At 35.8% G+C, this 17,373-nt stretch overlaps 1 protein-coding gene across 4 annotated transcripts in view; it reads left to right on the forward strand.

Moving 5' to 3' along the window:
* The window catches only part of LOC132549889 (PHD finger protein 20-like protein 1), a 34,203-nt gene that overhangs the window by 9,312 nt on the left and 7,518 nt on the right, over positions 1–17,373 (forward strand). For 2 of the 4 annotated variants that reach the window (XM_060213859.1, XM_060213860.1), the window contains exons 5-13: positions 1,850–1,935; positions 3,147–3,210; positions 5,243–5,293; positions 7,107–7,160; positions 10,509–10,825; positions 12,985–13,102; positions 13,395–13,496; positions 15,791–15,922; positions 16,615–16,887. In XM_060213859.1, the coding sequence (XP_060069842.1) occupies positions 1,850–1,935; positions 3,147–3,210; positions 5,243–5,293; positions 7,107–7,160; positions 10,509–10,825; positions 12,985–13,102; positions 13,395–13,496; positions 15,791–15,922; positions 16,615–16,887 (1,197 nt within the window). The remainder of the gene's footprint in view (positions 1–1,849; positions 1,936–3,146; positions 3,211–5,242; positions 5,294–7,106; positions 7,161–10,508; positions 10,826–12,984; positions 13,103–13,394; positions 13,497–15,790; positions 15,923–16,614; positions 16,888–17,373) is intronic. The other 2 variants (XM_060213862.1, XM_060213861.1) reach the window with 2 other exon arrangements.

Genomic DNA, 17,373 nt, shown 5'->3' on the forward strand with positions numbered 1-17,373 from the left:
ATGACACAATAGTTCTGATGTTAGTATATTGTAGTTGGATATTGTTAAATCACCATATACAACATGTACACTGGAGAGTTGTTGAGAGTTCATCATACACATCTGTTTTGGTGCTGCAACCTACACATAGGCATTGAACTCCCTTTTTACTGCATTCATGGACAGTATGAATGTCAACTAAATGGAGAAAAATTCTTCTGTCTCTCCATTTGCAGTCATATAATCAAAAACTGAAAATAATAGTAATCATGCATTGAAACATTGCTTATGGGTTAGGGTTATTTCACATTGTATTTGCCAGGTTTTAGTGATAAAGTCAAAACTTGTTATCTCAAAATTCAAGGGACTCTAGAAAATATTTCGACTCATCCGAATTAAGACTCAAAGTGTTTGTATAAGATTGAAGATATCGGTTTTCTGATTTTGATTACAGTGTGGGCTATGATTGCACGTTATTCTTAGGTACAAACAGAGGTAATTTAATCTGTTATTTTAAATGGCAGTAAATAAACAAAAATAAATAGATTTCTTCTCTCTAGTTTTATTGTTTATTCATCCAAATAACAAAACGTGATACCAGTCTACTGTACGTGATTCTTTCCGTCCTGCATCGCCCTTACTGTCACAGATCATATATTTTACAGAATAAAAATGAAACTAAAATTTGCGTTTGATATACTACTAGAACCAGTGTAGGAAGCTTCTTATCATATTAAGATGACTTTTTTTAGGAATGAATAAACATTGAAAAGATATCACTAGAAAGTTTTTACCTTGTTATAGAAAATATTGTACACGCACTAGACTTAACAATCACACACAGCTATAGACTCTATCAATTAAAAATCAGCATTGTCCAAACACTAAGGTAACACTGGAAAGTTTTTACCTTGTTATAGAAAATATTGTACACGCACTAGACTTAACAATCACACACAGCTATAGACTCTATCAATTAAAAATCAGCATTGTCCAAACACTAAGGTAACACTGGAAAGTTTTTACCTTGTTATAGAAAACATTGTACAAGTACTAGACTATCACACACAGATATAGACTCTATCAATTAAAAATCAGCATTGTCCAAACACTAAATCTAGAAAAATACCAGCTCACAGTCCTTTAGTAAACAAGCACAAAAATGAGTTTCTCTCGGAATCGTGGGGATCAGATTTCATCGTAAACTTTGTACTGGTTTGATGGTTTTCGTTTTTATCATTCCTAAAGATGTAACGAAGCTAATTGTTAAAGTACAAGTAAGACATTGCTACAGGATAGTGACACTAATTAAGAGGCTATCATTTAATTAGATAATTAAACTGGTAATTGATAAGAAACCAAGTGTTGTGTGTACATAGACTGACAACCCCTAATTAGCAGTGTGTAACACACAAGTGACATTCGACTCTGTATATATTGACCGATTTCTTCTTTTTGGACAATAATTAATTTCCAGACATTGAATGACTTTGCTTTGCAATTGAAAGCGCTGAAAAATCACTCCGACTCAAACATAATTCCAAATCGGTGAAATTCGAGTTGTCCAAACTAAATTATAAGGACGAAGGAGGAAGATAATTAGGACTCAAATGGAATTTTAACTCCAGCGATTTTGAGACCAGTTTCAACTGTATATTGTGTGTATGATTCTATGGCAATGATTGATATTCAGGCATCAATTTTACTAATGTGTATATGTCTATCATTTATTATTAATGCAGTGATGTCTATTTTAGTTTTATACGTCTACATTGTATATATATGTAGATATATTTTTTTTCAGAGATTTTTCATCTGTCACAGTTATATCATTTGATAGTGGTATTAATGTAATGATATACATTTCCAGGTTCCTATGAGATAATGTTCTATGATGGTTTCAAAAAGAGCGTCCAGCCCATGAACATTCGACCTCGAGCTGTGGATGTCAAACAGGTAGCTTCACCGTAGTCTGATGTGATTTATCTTGTTTTGTCTCTGTTTAGTTGATTTGGTTTCTTTAGATACATTAAACTGCATAAATGAGCATCTACAGTCATCTCTGGTCATCTACAGTCATCTCTGGTCATCTACAGTCATCTCTGGTCATCTACAGTCATCTATGGTCATCTACAGTCATCTCTGGTCATCCAATTTGCTGTATAGGAGATCTTTAATAAGTTTTCACTCATGAAAGACTGTTGAAACAAGTTTTTAGAATTTCTCATTTTATAGAGCCTTTGATGAAAGAAAATGAAAAATCTTAAATTATTTGTGTTTCATAAATCAAATATGAATTAGAAACAAATGTAAGATTCTGTTCATCACATAGCTGATAGGCTTCTACATTATTTTTTGAAAAGGGCATCAGACTAATACAAAATTTAATTATGAAAAATATTCTCGCTCCATATGTCTCTTTCCTGGAAGACATTATTGCATGATAAGAACATATGACAAATACAATAGAGGCATGATGTGAAATACTGGCATACATTGACAACATCAGCATTAAACTAGATGTAATCAAGCACAAACTAGAGTACTTTTGCGAGGGGAGGTGTTGATTTCACGATTTTAATAAGCAAAGTGTAAGCATGAGAGTTATTTTTGTGACCATTGTATCTTTGCATATTTGATATATTTGATGTGAGTTTTGATATATATAATATATATGTAATGCATCACAAATTCACGTGAATGGAATCAAATGACTTTCGTATATTCAGAATGAATTTTGCCTTTAGTTAATAACCTGAAATAAGTGATATACATTTTTTTATCACACCCGATCATCAAACTTGACTGTATACTGTATTAAAAAAAGTACATCATCAAGATCTAGCATAAAAAGAGTTTCTTACAACCAGTAAGGAGTACTCTATAAACCGATGTCAGATGTCATTTAAAATCTGTCAAATTGGTTACACAATAACATAATAAACAAACTCTCTGGATTGCAGCGGTCAAGTAATTAAAATCTGTCAAATTGGTTATAAATGAAATAATGCTTATTAAATAAACTACCTGGATTGAAGTTGTTATTTTAAGCAATTGAAATCGTTTCGAGTAGTTCAGCAGCTCTTCTTTTGTCCTGATCCTAACTACATAGCTGGACATGATGATTTCAACTTGATAGTTATGTATCACTTGTTTTGATATTTCAGAAAACAGAAATTGTAAGTAGTTTACCTAAAGAACAGCGAAAGAAATCCAATGAAGATGAAGAAGGTATGTATATATGTTAAAGATGACCTACTGTAAACCAGCTTTATTTCTCATGCTATTTATCATTACTTATTTGGTTCCTTCAAACACCCTACAACAAGTTCACCTGCTCTAGCAAAATTAACAACTGGGTGTGAGGGTTCTATACAGGGAAGAATGTAGATACACTGGTGGTACAGACTGGGTGTGGGGATTCTATACAGGGAAGAACGTAGATACACTGTGGTGGTACAGAATGGTGTGAGGGTTCTATAACAGGGAAGACCGTAGATACACTGTGGTGGTACAGAATGGTGTGAGGGTTCTATACAGGGAAGAACGTAGATACACTGTGGTGGTACAGAATGGTGTGAGGGTTCTATACAGGGAAGAAGGTAGATACACTGTGGTGGTACAGACTGGGTGTGGGGATTCTATACAGGGAAGAACGTAGATACACTGTGGTGGTACAGACTGGGTGTGAGGGTTCTATACAGGGAAGAACGTAGATACACTGTGGTGGTACAGACTGGGTATGAGGGTTCTATACAGGGAAGAACGTAGATACTCTGTGGTGGTACAGACTGGGTGTAAGGGTTCTATACAGGGAAGAACGTAGATACACTGTGGTGATACAGACTGGGTGTGGGGATTCTATACAGGGAAGAACGTAGATACACTGTGGTGGTACAGAATGGTGTGAGGGACCTATACAGGGAAGACGTGGTGTGAGGGTTCTATACAGGGAAGAACGTAGATACACTGTGGTGGTGCAGAATGGTGTGAGGGTTCTATACAGGGAAGAAGGTAGATACACTGTGGTGGTACAGAATGGTGTGAGGGTTCTATACAGGAAGAAGGTAGATACACTGGTGGTACAGAATGGTGTGAGGGTTCTATACAGGGAAGACGTGGTGTGAGGGTTCTATACAGGGAAGAAGGTAGATACACTGTGGTGGTACAGAATGGTGTGAGGGTTCTATACAGGGAAGAAGGTAGATACACTGTGGTGGTACAGACTGGGTGTGGGGATTCTATACAGGGAAGAAGGTAGATACACTGGTGGTACAGAATGGTGTGAGGGTTCTATACAGGGAAGAAGGTAGATACACTGTGGTGGTACAGAATGGTGAAATAACAGGATAATACCAACATGTGAACATAATCATAACCAAATTCAGTAAAACTAGGGCAAAATATGAACAAAAGAAAGATGTAAATGGAGATTCCTGAAGAAAATATACAAGGGAATAAGACCAGGTGTTCCACAAGGGTTAGCGTATTTTGCTTCATCGATTACACCTGCCATGTAAATCTCAGTCAATCCAAGTAAATAGTGTCACGTTCTCAAATGAAAATGAGAACAAGGTACACAACAACAAAACCAACAGTCAAACTAACATGCATCAAACACTTTCCCATATTTTTCTTCAACATTTATCTTTTGAAATCCTTTGTTATGAGTTTATCTGATACTCAGAAGAGGCCCTTGAATATTGGATCAGCTGCAAAATGTAAGCACCATAGGTTGGGGAATGAAGGGATGTGGCTATCCAGAAATGGAAAATTTATAATAGAGAAATTGAAATCACTTCACATAATACAGCTTGGTTGACAGCTGTCCATGTTGGTTTCGCTGTTGGAAATTATCAAGATAAGGGGCTGATGTGGGAGAGTATAGTGTGTCCTTGATTTTCTGGTGGATATATACAATGGAAATTATCAATAAATCTCTGTTTAAAGACAAGATGTCTTCACCAGTACACTGTTGTCTTTTACCTTTTCCTTTTTTTGATCGCTCTGTATTAAGCGGTTGATGACCCTAATGACCTTTGATGTGTTGACGGGCTGTAAAGTATGTCATTATAATAATATTTCACAGTATGTTTTCATAATTGTCAAATAGATTGTTTTAATTTTGTTAAACAACAATACATTTAACATAACTTAATATCATTTATTGTCAAAATCAAGGATTTAAATTAAGAATTTCTGTCTGTGAAATTTTACACTTTTGATTCCATTTTGTACTGAATATTTGATTGTTTGCGATTAGCCCAGAAGAACCCAGCTGGCTCTGCTATGATATCTGAAGAGATGGAAACAGGTTAGTAATGCTTTTAGTGTAGAATGCCAATGTTATACCAATTTACATGTGTAGATAAGTAAAATTGGACTTGTCTGTACTTACACTTCAGCTAAACTCCTCCACTGTTTTCTGTAAAAAAAACTGTAAAATTGGACTTGTCTGTACTTACACTTCAGCTAAACTCCTCCACTGTTTTCTGTAAAAAAAAACTGTAAACTTGGACTTGTCTGTACTTACACTTCAGCTAAACTCCTCCGCTGTTTTCTGTAAAACTTTAAAATTGGACTTGTCTGTACTTACACTTCAGCTAAACTCCACAACTGTTTTAACAGAAGTTTAAAGTAAAAAGTATAATAGAGAGCACCAAACAGATAATGAGTTTCATTAATTACATAAAGATTTTTCACAGAAAGCATGAAACAAACGTGGGGTTAGGGAAGAAAAAATATAGTAATCACTTTGTGTATCTTTATATCCATGGTAACCTTTTGTTTGAGATATCTAGGATCGGATGTATCCATGGGCAGATTTATTTCATAGTCCTTTACCAGGTAACATTTTGATGGTCACAGGTCAAGGTCAGATATCTTATGAACCTGTTGATAAATGAACCTCAAACTAGGTTTAGATGACAAGAAGATGAGAGATGGGGATATGTCTATGTGAACCCGGGCTTATTTTGTTTTTATTCAGTTTCATTTTCTCTATAATATATGTTTATTCTTTTCATATCATGTTGACAGGTTTTAAACTATAAAGCCTGAATATGTGTTGAATAGTTTAGATTGTACTGTAATACTGACATGGACTGTAATACTGACACGGACTGTAATACTGACATGGATTGTAATACTGACATGGACTGTAATACTGACATGGACTGTAATACTGACACGGACTGTAATACTGACATGGACTGTAATACTGACATGGACTGTAATACTGACATGGACTGTAATACTGACATGGACTGTAATACTGACATGGATTGTAATACTGACATGGACTGTAATACTGACATGGACTGTAATACTGACATGGACTGTAATACTGACATGGATTGTAATACTGACATGGATTGTGTTGAATTAACATCTTCCTCTTATGAATAATCAATTTTCTCAATTCAGTTAGGAGTTTTAACTGCATGGAAGTAAAAATATATATTATGGTAATAGGACAAACACATACATTATATATATTCTATGTGCACAAAGTGTGTATTGCAATCCACAGCTTGCATTAGTGACAAAACTTGGATTCTGTCCTTTTCTTCGACCTAAGATATAGTTTTACCAGGAAGAGAAAAGTTGGGATATGGAATTCAATAGATGTTAATACTAATAAAACGTGACATATGTCTCTGAAAGGATTCATAGGATCTTGTACATGTTTTACTTTCATATGAGGTTTTATGAAACAAGTCTTGGAAGTTTTTATTTTTCACAGTCTTGATATGTAAAAGTTTAAACTTAGAGATGAGTTCATAAAATCTTCTATAATATGAAAACAAATAGATAATTTTTGTCACATAACGTAGAAAAATGACATTTTAACAGATTCTCGAATTCAGATATATGGATTAAATCAAATGGAGGCAGCCATTTTGTTGTGCCTTTTTCAATTCATAATGATAAAATGTTGTTCCTTTTCTGACATCATGATGAATTTTTGACTTGTGCAGCCCATAATGCTCCACACAAACATGGACCAATTCACTGGATAACAAGTACAACATAGTATTAAGCAGGTTTTACTTTAACAGGAAAATGATATTATTCCTTCTACTAACTTGCTGATTGGTCCTCTTATACTAATCCTTTATCTTTAGAGGGCAATGTTGGACGGCGGAGGTCATGCCACCTCAGGTCAAAGGTTACTCCAGGTAAAAGTCAGCTAAACTTGTGGTAACAGTTGAAGTGAAAAAAAAGATGTATTATTTGAAATTTCCATTTTGAGTTAACTGGAAAAATATCTTCCTTTTGATTGTTAGGGAATTGCTTTCATTGAATTTAAACAGACATCAACTTTGAAAATTGAAATGATAAATAGCATGACTTCAACACCTGTGTATTTAAAGTTGCATAAAGCATGAATATTTGCACAGGTTTGCGAATCTGGCTGATCTTTTAATCTCCCATCAAGACTTCCCAGTTCTGCTAATTACCTTTTGGTAACCTCACATGTACTTTCCTTTCCAGGTCTGACTGACCACCTTTTAAACTTTCCCAAAGACTTTTTCATGCTTCTTATGCTTTCACACAGACATTTCCTTTGCTGATTTTAGGTTAACACATTAAGCACTCTCACTGTCCATGTCTGACTGACCTTATCACATGGACTTTCTCACTTCTTCTTAATGCCTTCCATTTCTGAAATTTCAAAAGAACTTGTCTTCATTGCTTTGTGAATGGTGTGCAGAATGATTTGCATCCTCAATATTCAAGGAGTTACACTATCACTCTCCTCACCCATGGAACATTTCATGGCAAAATTGAAGATTATATGTGCAACACGTTGTGGACAAGACGAAAAGGCGAGTTTGAACATTTCATGGCTATCAAATTAATCTCAAGGTCACATGATGGTATAATGTGTTGATGGTATAATGTGGTGGTGGTATAATGCGTTGATGGTATAATGTGTTGGTGGTATAATGTGTTGATGGTATAATGTGTTGGTAGTATAATGTGTTGATGGTATAATGTGTTGGTGGTATAATGTGTTGATGGTATGGTGGTATAATGTGTTGGTGGTATAATGTGTTGGTGGTATGGTGGTATAATGTGTTGATGGTATCATGTGTTGATGGTATCATGTGTTGATGGTATGGTGGTATAATGTGTTGGTGGTATAATGTGTTGGTGGTATAATGTGTTGATGGTATAATGTGTTGATGGTATGGTGGTATAATGTGTTGATGGTATAATGTGTTGATGGTATGGTGGTATTATGTGTTGATGGTATAATGTGTTGATGGTATGGTGGTATAATGTGTTGGTGGTATAATGTGTTGGTGGTATAATGTGTTGATGGTATAATGTGTTGATGGTATGGTGGTATAATGTGTTGATGGTATAATGTGTTGATGGTATGGTGGTATAATGTGTTGATGGTATAATGTGTTGATGGTATAATGTGTTGATGGTATCATGTGTTGATGGTATCATGTGTTGATTGTATAATGTGTTGGTGGTATAATGTGTTGGTGTTATAATGTGTTGATGGTATAATGTGTTGATGGTATAATGTGTTGGTTGTATAATGTGTTGGTGGTATAATGTGTTGGTGGTATAATGTGTTGATGGTATAATGTGTTGGTGGTATAATGTGTTGAATGTATAATGTGTTGATGGTATAATGTGTTGATGGTATGGTGGTATAATGTGTTGGTGGTATAATGTGTTGATGGTATAATGTGTTGATGGTATCATGTGTTGATGGTATCATGTGTTGATGGTATAATGTGTTGGTGGTATAATGTGTTGGTGTTATAATGTGTTGATGGTATAATGTGTTGATGGTATAATGTGTTGATGGTATAATGTGTTGGTTGTATAATGTGTTGGTGGTATAATGTGTTGATGGTATGGTGGTATAATGTGTTGGTGTTATAATGTGTTGATGGTATAATGTGTTGATGGTATAATGTGTTGGTTGTATAATGTGTTGGTGGTATAATGTGTTGATGGTATAATGTGTTGGTGGTATAATGTGTTGAATGTGTTGATGGTATAATGTGTTGATGGTATAATGTGTTGATGGTATAATGTGTTGGTGGTATAATGTGTTGAATGTGTTGATGGTATAATGTGTTGATGGTATAATGTGTTGATGGTATAATGTGTTGGTGTTAAAGTTGGTTGTAGCTCTTTTGGGGTTTTCAAACAAGCGTATCAGTCTCTGATTGGTCAGTTTATTTTTTCCTGAAACCCACTCTAGACCAATGAAATTTGCTTGTGCCATGAAATGTTTCAGGAGAGCAGAGAGGAAAAGTGAACCCTGGAGTAATGAGAAGGAAGTAGTAATAGAACATAGCTTTATGAAAACATTCAGAACAATATATCTAGTGTTAATACAACATATAGTCTATCTCACATGTAGCAGAAAGTTTTAAAACCATTTAATTGATAAAACATAATGAATTCAGTGTTCCACATAATATCAAACATCTCCTTATTTGAGTGTCACATACATACTGTGCTCACATTACAGTCAGGAAAGGGTGTCTTACAAGAGTTTCCACAAATATAATAACAAAAAGCATGCATTCAATATATACAGCAGTGAATTTTAACCAATTTTAGTTAAAAAAATGACAGATTTCTGGAGAGGTCAATACAATTCCTAGATAGAAATTTAGATTATGATGATATGTAGGAGAAATTGGTCTGCACAGCATTTTGGATACCTTCACACACTCTGCTTATTTAAATGTTTCTATCCTATACCCTGTTGAATAACTTTTCCTTTCAGTTGCCAATAAGTTTGCCCAAATCAATGTTGCTAGTAGACTTAATATTTTTCTGTGAAACAACCTGCAGCTACAGTGCTCACAAAACATGCTTATAGTTGCTGTAGTTAAAGTATGTGAACGATTGTTTGGTGAACCTAGTCACTAGCAGCACTTGTCAATTAATTTTCACGAGGAATGATAAGATTATGATAAAAAAGACAAGAGTCAAATTCAAGTAAAAAGCTTTGCTTATAAATCAGCACAGAGCTGTTAATTGTAGTCATTAGCTTAGAGGGAATTAGGGTTACTCTTTAAAGGGAAGTAACTCTTTAAAGGGAGGCAACTTTTTGAAACAGTTCTTTTGAGGAAATGACATACATCATTTAGTAAATAACATTTTCAAAACTTTTTGATACTTTTGATTGATTTTTTTTAAATACATAAGTAATCTTAGCAGATTATTCAACCATTTTTATTTTGAAAGGTTAACATCATATTTTTGTTGGGGATTTGGCCACAAAATGTTATTCTGTCTGTCTATGCCAACTGAGGAAAAATATCAGCATTTCTGGGTCTACAACAAGTGTTATGTAATAATTGCTATAAATGAGATGTGTAGACATTGTATATTTATGTAAACCCTGTAACAAAGTACATTCCTATTTACACTATAGAAATATGATCTATTCTGATAAGATGGTCTTATTTGTTGATGTCAGTGTAACCTCACATGGCGGTAAGGTCAGTGTATCATGTGTCTTACTACACTTGTTACAGAATCTGAAGAACACAAGTCTCACCAGAAACATGATCCAACTATAAAACAAAGAAAACGACCTTCATCAGACAGTGGTAAAAAGAGGCGACGCGAGACAACAGACGGTCAACCTGGAAAACGAAACAAAGACACAAGTGTGGTACGAAAACGCAGTTCAAGTGCTACGCTATCTAAGAAGAAGCTGATTGTGGCAGGGTCATTTTTCGCTCGACGTGAACGTACTGATGGCGACTCTGTAAGTGTGAAGTCTTCGTCAAGTACTGGTGGAGCAGGCTTACCTCACACAGGGGAGTCTGCTAATAGGATACAATTCAAGGTCAGAGGTTATCTTAAATGCGACCTGTTCATCGTTCTGTTTAAAACACAACCTCCACTTAGATCAAGTTATCTATCTCTCCATGACAGAAACTAAAGAAGTAAAAAAAAATTGTGTAAATATATTGTCATGGCTTATCTGTTTTGTTAGTGTAAAAGGATTTTATACCCGATAAAATGTCAGAGTGATACAAGTTATGTGTCTGATGACAGAGGGATGAAGATAATGGTCGTATCTTTGGTGTTGTGAAGTACATTCTTATATTGCATGAAAATTTTATCAAGAAGATTATGTTGGTCTAGTGATATATAGATTAAAATGTCTTAAATTATCCTAGGATCACTGTTCCTGTTGACAAATTTCAGCATTAATAAAACCAAATTTAAGCTGAAAAATTAATTGCACTCCATATGGAACTTAAAAGTCAACTTTTCTACATGAATATTGTAGCTGCCTGTGTTTTTATATATTGGTAACAAAGATTTATAGATAATTCTGGGAAATAATTTTTTGATAATGAGCTCAGTATACCTGCTTTTAGTCAGATTTTGAGAAATAAGATTGTTATTCACTTTGGGAGACTTTTTTCTGCTGTAAAAAATTATCACATTGTAAGTTCATTGTAAGTAATCAAAAGTGTACTCTCTTCACCGAATTATGACTTGACTATGTTCTATGGCCAGTATTTATAGGAAGACTTGATACTTAGAGTAAACAACATTAGAAGAGTGACGTGATCCCCCCAGTTTTTCGTTCACAGCATGTCTACCTGTCAACAGTGCGAAGATTTTGGAGATTCTCCTGGTTTTTTTTAAACCAAAATTGTAAATTACACTTTGGTTTTGTACCATTCCTCTTCTTTTCCTCTTTACTGGTGTTAAACTGTTGTGAAGACCATCTTTAGTAAGAAATTACAGTCTTAACTTGACCAGACCAGAGGCAGGGTTGGTAGACATATCTTGGGTCGATAAGTCCTGGTCTTAACTACATACAGCTGGAAGCTACAAGTGACATTACTGTTACATACACATTATCTATATAAACATCTACCTCTTGGATTTACTCTACAAATTAAAGAATGAAAATAGAAAAGTGATCAAATCATAATTTAATTGTTTTTATTAAACCACTAAATAGTATTAAAAAAAATCCACTAAATGATAAGTGTATTAGGTTGTCTTGGAAACTGATAATCAATTCAAATTTCAATTATAGGTAATAATAAAGGGAAACATACCTTTATAGCCTCTAACATGCTATTTCTTTAGAAGTACTGAATGGATATCTCTCAAATTTCCTAGTATGTTCCCTTTGGTCTCTCCTTGTGGTCATTTGCTTTTGAGACTGATCAGAAGAAACAAAATTACTTCCAGACAGCAATTTTGGATTTGGCAGGTAAAGATTATCATTTATTTTTGCAAAGAAATGTTCAAATGTCTTATCATTAAGAGCAAAAACAGAGAAGAGAAAGAAGGGAAAAGATCCAACTTTCATAGAGTGTATAAAGATCAAACCATGGGGACAAAAAGATCTCTCTGGGATGTCTTGTTTTATTGTTGACAGGTAGGTGTTGTGAGGTTTGTGTTCTGTTGTTGACAGGTAGATGTTGTGAGGTTTGTGTTCTGTTGTTGACAGGTAGATGTTGTGAGGTTTGTGTTCTGTTGTTGACAGGTAGATGTTGTGAGGTTTGTGTTCTGTTGTTGACAGGTAGATGTTGTGAGGTTTGTGTTCTGTTGTTGACAGGTAGATGTTGTGAGGTTTGTGTTCTGTTGTTGACAGGTAGATGTTGTGAAGTTTGTGTTTTATTGTTGACAGGTAGAGATGTTGTGATGTTGTTTGTGTTCTGTTGTTGACAGGTAGATGTTGTGAGGTTTGTGTTCTGTTGTTGACAGGTAGATGTTGTGAGGTTTGTGTTCTGTTGTTGACAGGTAGATGTTGTGAGGTTTGTGTTTGTGAGGTTTGTGTTCTGTTGTTGACAGGTAGATGTTGTGAGGTTTGTGTTCTGTTGTTGACAGGTAGATGTTGTGAGGTTTGTGTTCTGTTGTTGACAGGTAGATGTTGTGAGGTTTGTGTTCTGTTGTTGACAGGTAGATGTTGTGAGGTTTGTGTTCTGTTGTTGACAGGTAGATGTTGTGAGGTTTGTGTTCTGTTGTTGACAGGTAGATGTTAAGCCTCTGATGCCACCTGTGGCCAGGCCAGCCACCACCAGTGCCGTAGTTTCAAGTCCTGAACCTGTACCTGCACCTGCACCGTCCTGTCCAGCCAACACCACATCCAGTTAGTAACATCCATTACACAGTCATAACCATTTCATTATGAGAAGTAATGAGACAAAATGTTAGGAACATTAAGTTTCTAAGCTAATGAAGGAAATGTTAATATGTGGGATTGCACTGTACACATCATTCAGATATTACCTACATGTTGACTGCTCATTGATGATAACATATTTATCTATAATGAAATTATTGGGCTAGAAAAACAAGGTGTTTTTTACACAATTTTCAGTGAAATTGATGTTTTTGTGGATCTCTCTCATTTAGAATAATAAATAATTTCTTTTCTGTAGCAAATTCCTCTGTGTCCGCCTCCCAAAAACAGCCCCTCCCCCAGAAAGCGGATGTGACGCATGGAGTTAGTGGTGATTCTGTTCTTCCAGTGACTATCAAACGTAAGTTTGGTTTAGTTTTGTTATAGAGAAAGCATTTATTAGGTCATCTGACAGGAAAGGTCAGGATGTCCTCTAGCCATCATGTTTTATCCATCTGACAGGAATGTCAGGATGTCCTCTATCCATCTGACAGGAATGTCAGGATGTCCTCTAGCCATCATGTTTTATCCATCTGACAGGAATGTCAGGATGTCCTCTAGCCATCATGTTTTATCCATCTGACAGGAATGTCAGGATGTCCTCTATCCATCTGACAGGAATGTCAGGATGTCCTCTATCCATCTGACAGGAATGTCAGGATGACCTCTAACCATCATGTTTTATCCATCTGACAGGAATGTCAGGATGTCCTCTAACCATCATGTTTTATCCATCTGACAGGAATGTCAGGATGTCCTCTAGCCATCATGTTTTATCCATCTGACAGGAATGTCAGGATGTCCTCTATCCATCTGACAGGAATGTCAGGATGACCTCTAACCATCATGTCAGGATGTCCTCTAACCTAGCCATCATGTTTTATCCATCTGACAGGAAAGGTCAGGATGTCCTCTAGCCATCATGTTTTATCCATCTGACAGGAATGTCAGGATGACCTCTAGCCATCATGTTTTATCCATCTGACAGGAATGTCAGGATGTCCTCTAGCCATCATGTTTTATCCATCTGACGGGAATGTCAGGATGACCTCTAGCCATCATGTTTTATCCATCTGACAGGAATGTCAGGATGTCCTCTAGCCATCATGTTTTATCCATCTGACGGGAATGTCAGGATGTCCTCTAGCCATCATGTTTTATCCCTCTGACGGGAATGTCAGGATGTCCTCTAGCCATCATGTTTTATCCATCTCTGACGGGAATGTCAGGCATCATGTTTTATCCATCTGACAGGAATGTCATGTTTTATCCATCTGACAGGAATGTCAGGATGTCCTCTAGCCATCATGTTTTATCCAGGAATGTCTGACATCTGACAGGAATGTCAGGATGTCCTCTAGCCATCATGTTTTATCCATCTGACAGGAATGTCAGGATGTCCTCTAGCCATCATGTTTTTTGACGGGAATCCATCTGACAGGAATGTCAGGATGTCCTCTAGCCATCATGTTTTATCCATCTGACAGGAATGTCAGGATGTCCTCTAGCCATCATGTTTTATCCATCTGACAGGAATGTCAGGATGTCCTCTAGCCATCATGTTTTATCCATCTGACAGGAATGTCAGGATGATCCATCTGACAGGAATGTCAGGACTAGCCATCATGTTTTATCCATCTGACATGTTTTATCCATCTGACAGGAATGTCAGCCATCATGTGACCTCTAGCCATCATGTTTTATCCATCTGACAGGAATGTCAGGATGTCCTCTAGCCATCATGTTTTATCCATCTGACAGGAATGTCAGGATGTCCTCTAGCCATCATGTTTTATCCATCTGACAGGAAAGGTCAGGATGTCCTCTAGCCATCATGTTTTATCCATCTGACAGGAATGTCAGGATGTCCTCTAGCCATCATGTTTTATCCCTCTGACGGGAATGTCAGGATGACCTCTAGCTATCATGTTTCATCCATCTGACAGGAATGTCAGGTGAGATGTGTTATAATACTAACAGATGAGATGTGTTATGATACTGACAGTTGAGAATTGTTATAATACTGACAGGTGAGATGTGTTATAATACTAACAGGTGAGATGTGTTATGATACTGACAGTTGAGAACTGTTATAATACTAACAGGTGAGATGTGTTATAATACTGACAGTTGAGAGCTGTTATAATACTAACAAGTGAGATCTGTTATAATACTAACAGGTGAGAGCTGTTATAATACTAACAGGTGAGATGTGTTATAATACTAACAGGTGAGAACTGTTATAATACTAACAGGTGAGATGTGTTATAATACTGACAGTTGAGATGTGTTATAATACTAACAGGTGAGATGTGTTATAATACTGACAGGTGAGATGTGTTATAATACTAACAGGTGAGATGTGTTATAATACTAACAGGTGAGATGTGTTATAATTCTGACAGGTGAGATGTGTTATAATACTAACAGGTGAGATGTGTTATAATACTAACAGGTGAGATGTGTTATAATACTGACAGGTGAGATGTGTTATAATACTAACAGGTGAGATGTGTTATAATACTAACAGGTGAGATGTGTTATAATTCTGACAGGTGAGATGTGTTATAATACTAACAGGTGAGATGTGTTATAATACTAACAGGTGAGATGTGTTATGATACTAACAGGTGAGATGTGTTATAATTCTAACAGGTGAGAAAAAAGCCAAGAAACGCACAGCATCCCCGTCCATGTCTGAGACCAGCAGCACTAGTGAGTCGCAGGTTGAGGCTACTGAGGGAACACCTGTCAGAAAACGAAGTCGCTCCAAGGAAAAGGAAAAAGGTACTGAATACAATAACGACATAAAATAAAGAAGTGATTTGTTGGTAGCAGAAATTAAATACTTTGTGGAGAAAAATATTTGGTCCAGCTAATATCACCTTAACATTAATTATTGGGAAAGAAGTGATTTGTCGGTAGCAGAAATTAAATACTTTGTGGAGAAAAATATTTGGTCCAGCTAATATCACCTTAACATTAATTATTAGTGAAAATCTGATTCATAAGTAAATACAATGTAGATATTACCACCTGTTTTTCACTGTCTACGTTCAACAGGACAATCACTACAATTGTTCCGATTCTCAACTTTCCTTTGTCTTCTTCTAATTTGACTTACCATTTTAACCTTTTGTGATAATAAACCTATTTAATATTTTTAGTGTTTGTCTTTTACTTTTCAGTTTGATGATATTTCCCTTTGTGGATCAGTGTGTGTTTTACCGGTTGATGGCCCTAATGACCTTTTATGTGTTGATGGCCCTAATGACCTTTTATGTGTTGATGGCCCTAATGACCTTTTATGTGTTGATGGCCCTAATGACCTTTTATGTGTTGACGGGCCGTTAAGAATATCATAATAATAATAATAATGAATTCTTCAAATCTGATTCATTTGTTGTAATGTAAAAACAATTGCAGAAAATTTATCTTGGAAATCAGAATTTTGATAACTTGTGTTTGTCATTCTTCAGCATCTGTGCCTGTGAGTCAATTGTCCCCTAGTATGTCACCAGCTCCACCACTCCAGACCCAAGGCACTGTTCCAGTAGTTACTGGCATACCCAAGAAAGCCTTTATCATAGAGCAGGACCACAACCATTTTAAGTGTGTATTTGAAGGCTGTAACAAGGCGTTTCGTAAGGAAAATCTTTTAGGCAGTCACATCAAATACTACCATTGTGATGACACCAAGAAACCAACCCTGCCACAACCCACTCGTAAACGTCGTAAGACTACCAGTGTTTGTAAGTAGGACACTCGGTTTTGACTTAACAGCCTTTCCTTACCAGTTCAAAATGTGTATGACAGGAAAGATTTGTTTGGTGAACAAGTGAATTACAAGTGAAACATTCCACTTGTTTTAAGATTCAAGGTGTAATGTTCCTCATATCTGTATTCTGTGTCCTTTTGTTTGAAAATGAAAGAATCTGCCACTTGTGTGCTCCCTGTGATTGAGTTGTTGATTTTGTTGTCCAGTCCACTTATTTATTCAGTACAATTTCTACCAATTTAAACTTTATTTTGATCCAAACAAACAGTTGTCCATTAACTTTTATGAAGTTAGATTTTGATGGTCTGTTGTGGAAAACGTTGACAAGAAATGTATGTACAATCTGAAAGTAGGAGGTTAGAATATAAAATTGTAGCTATTTTGATTTATGTCTTGGCCTAGGATGGTGGATGCCATTGTGAGAGATCATATAATTATAACCATGAAGTCTCGGACTACT

Source organism: Ylistrum balloti, unplaced genomic scaffold, assembly GCF_031769215.1.
Source record: "Ylistrum balloti isolate Yb309-2 unplaced genomic scaffold, AGI_CSIRO_Ybal_v1 Utg370086, whole genome shotgun sequence".
Classification (NCBI taxonomy): Eukaryota; Metazoa; Mollusca; class Bivalvia; order Pectinida; family Pectinidae; genus Ylistrum; species Ylistrum balloti.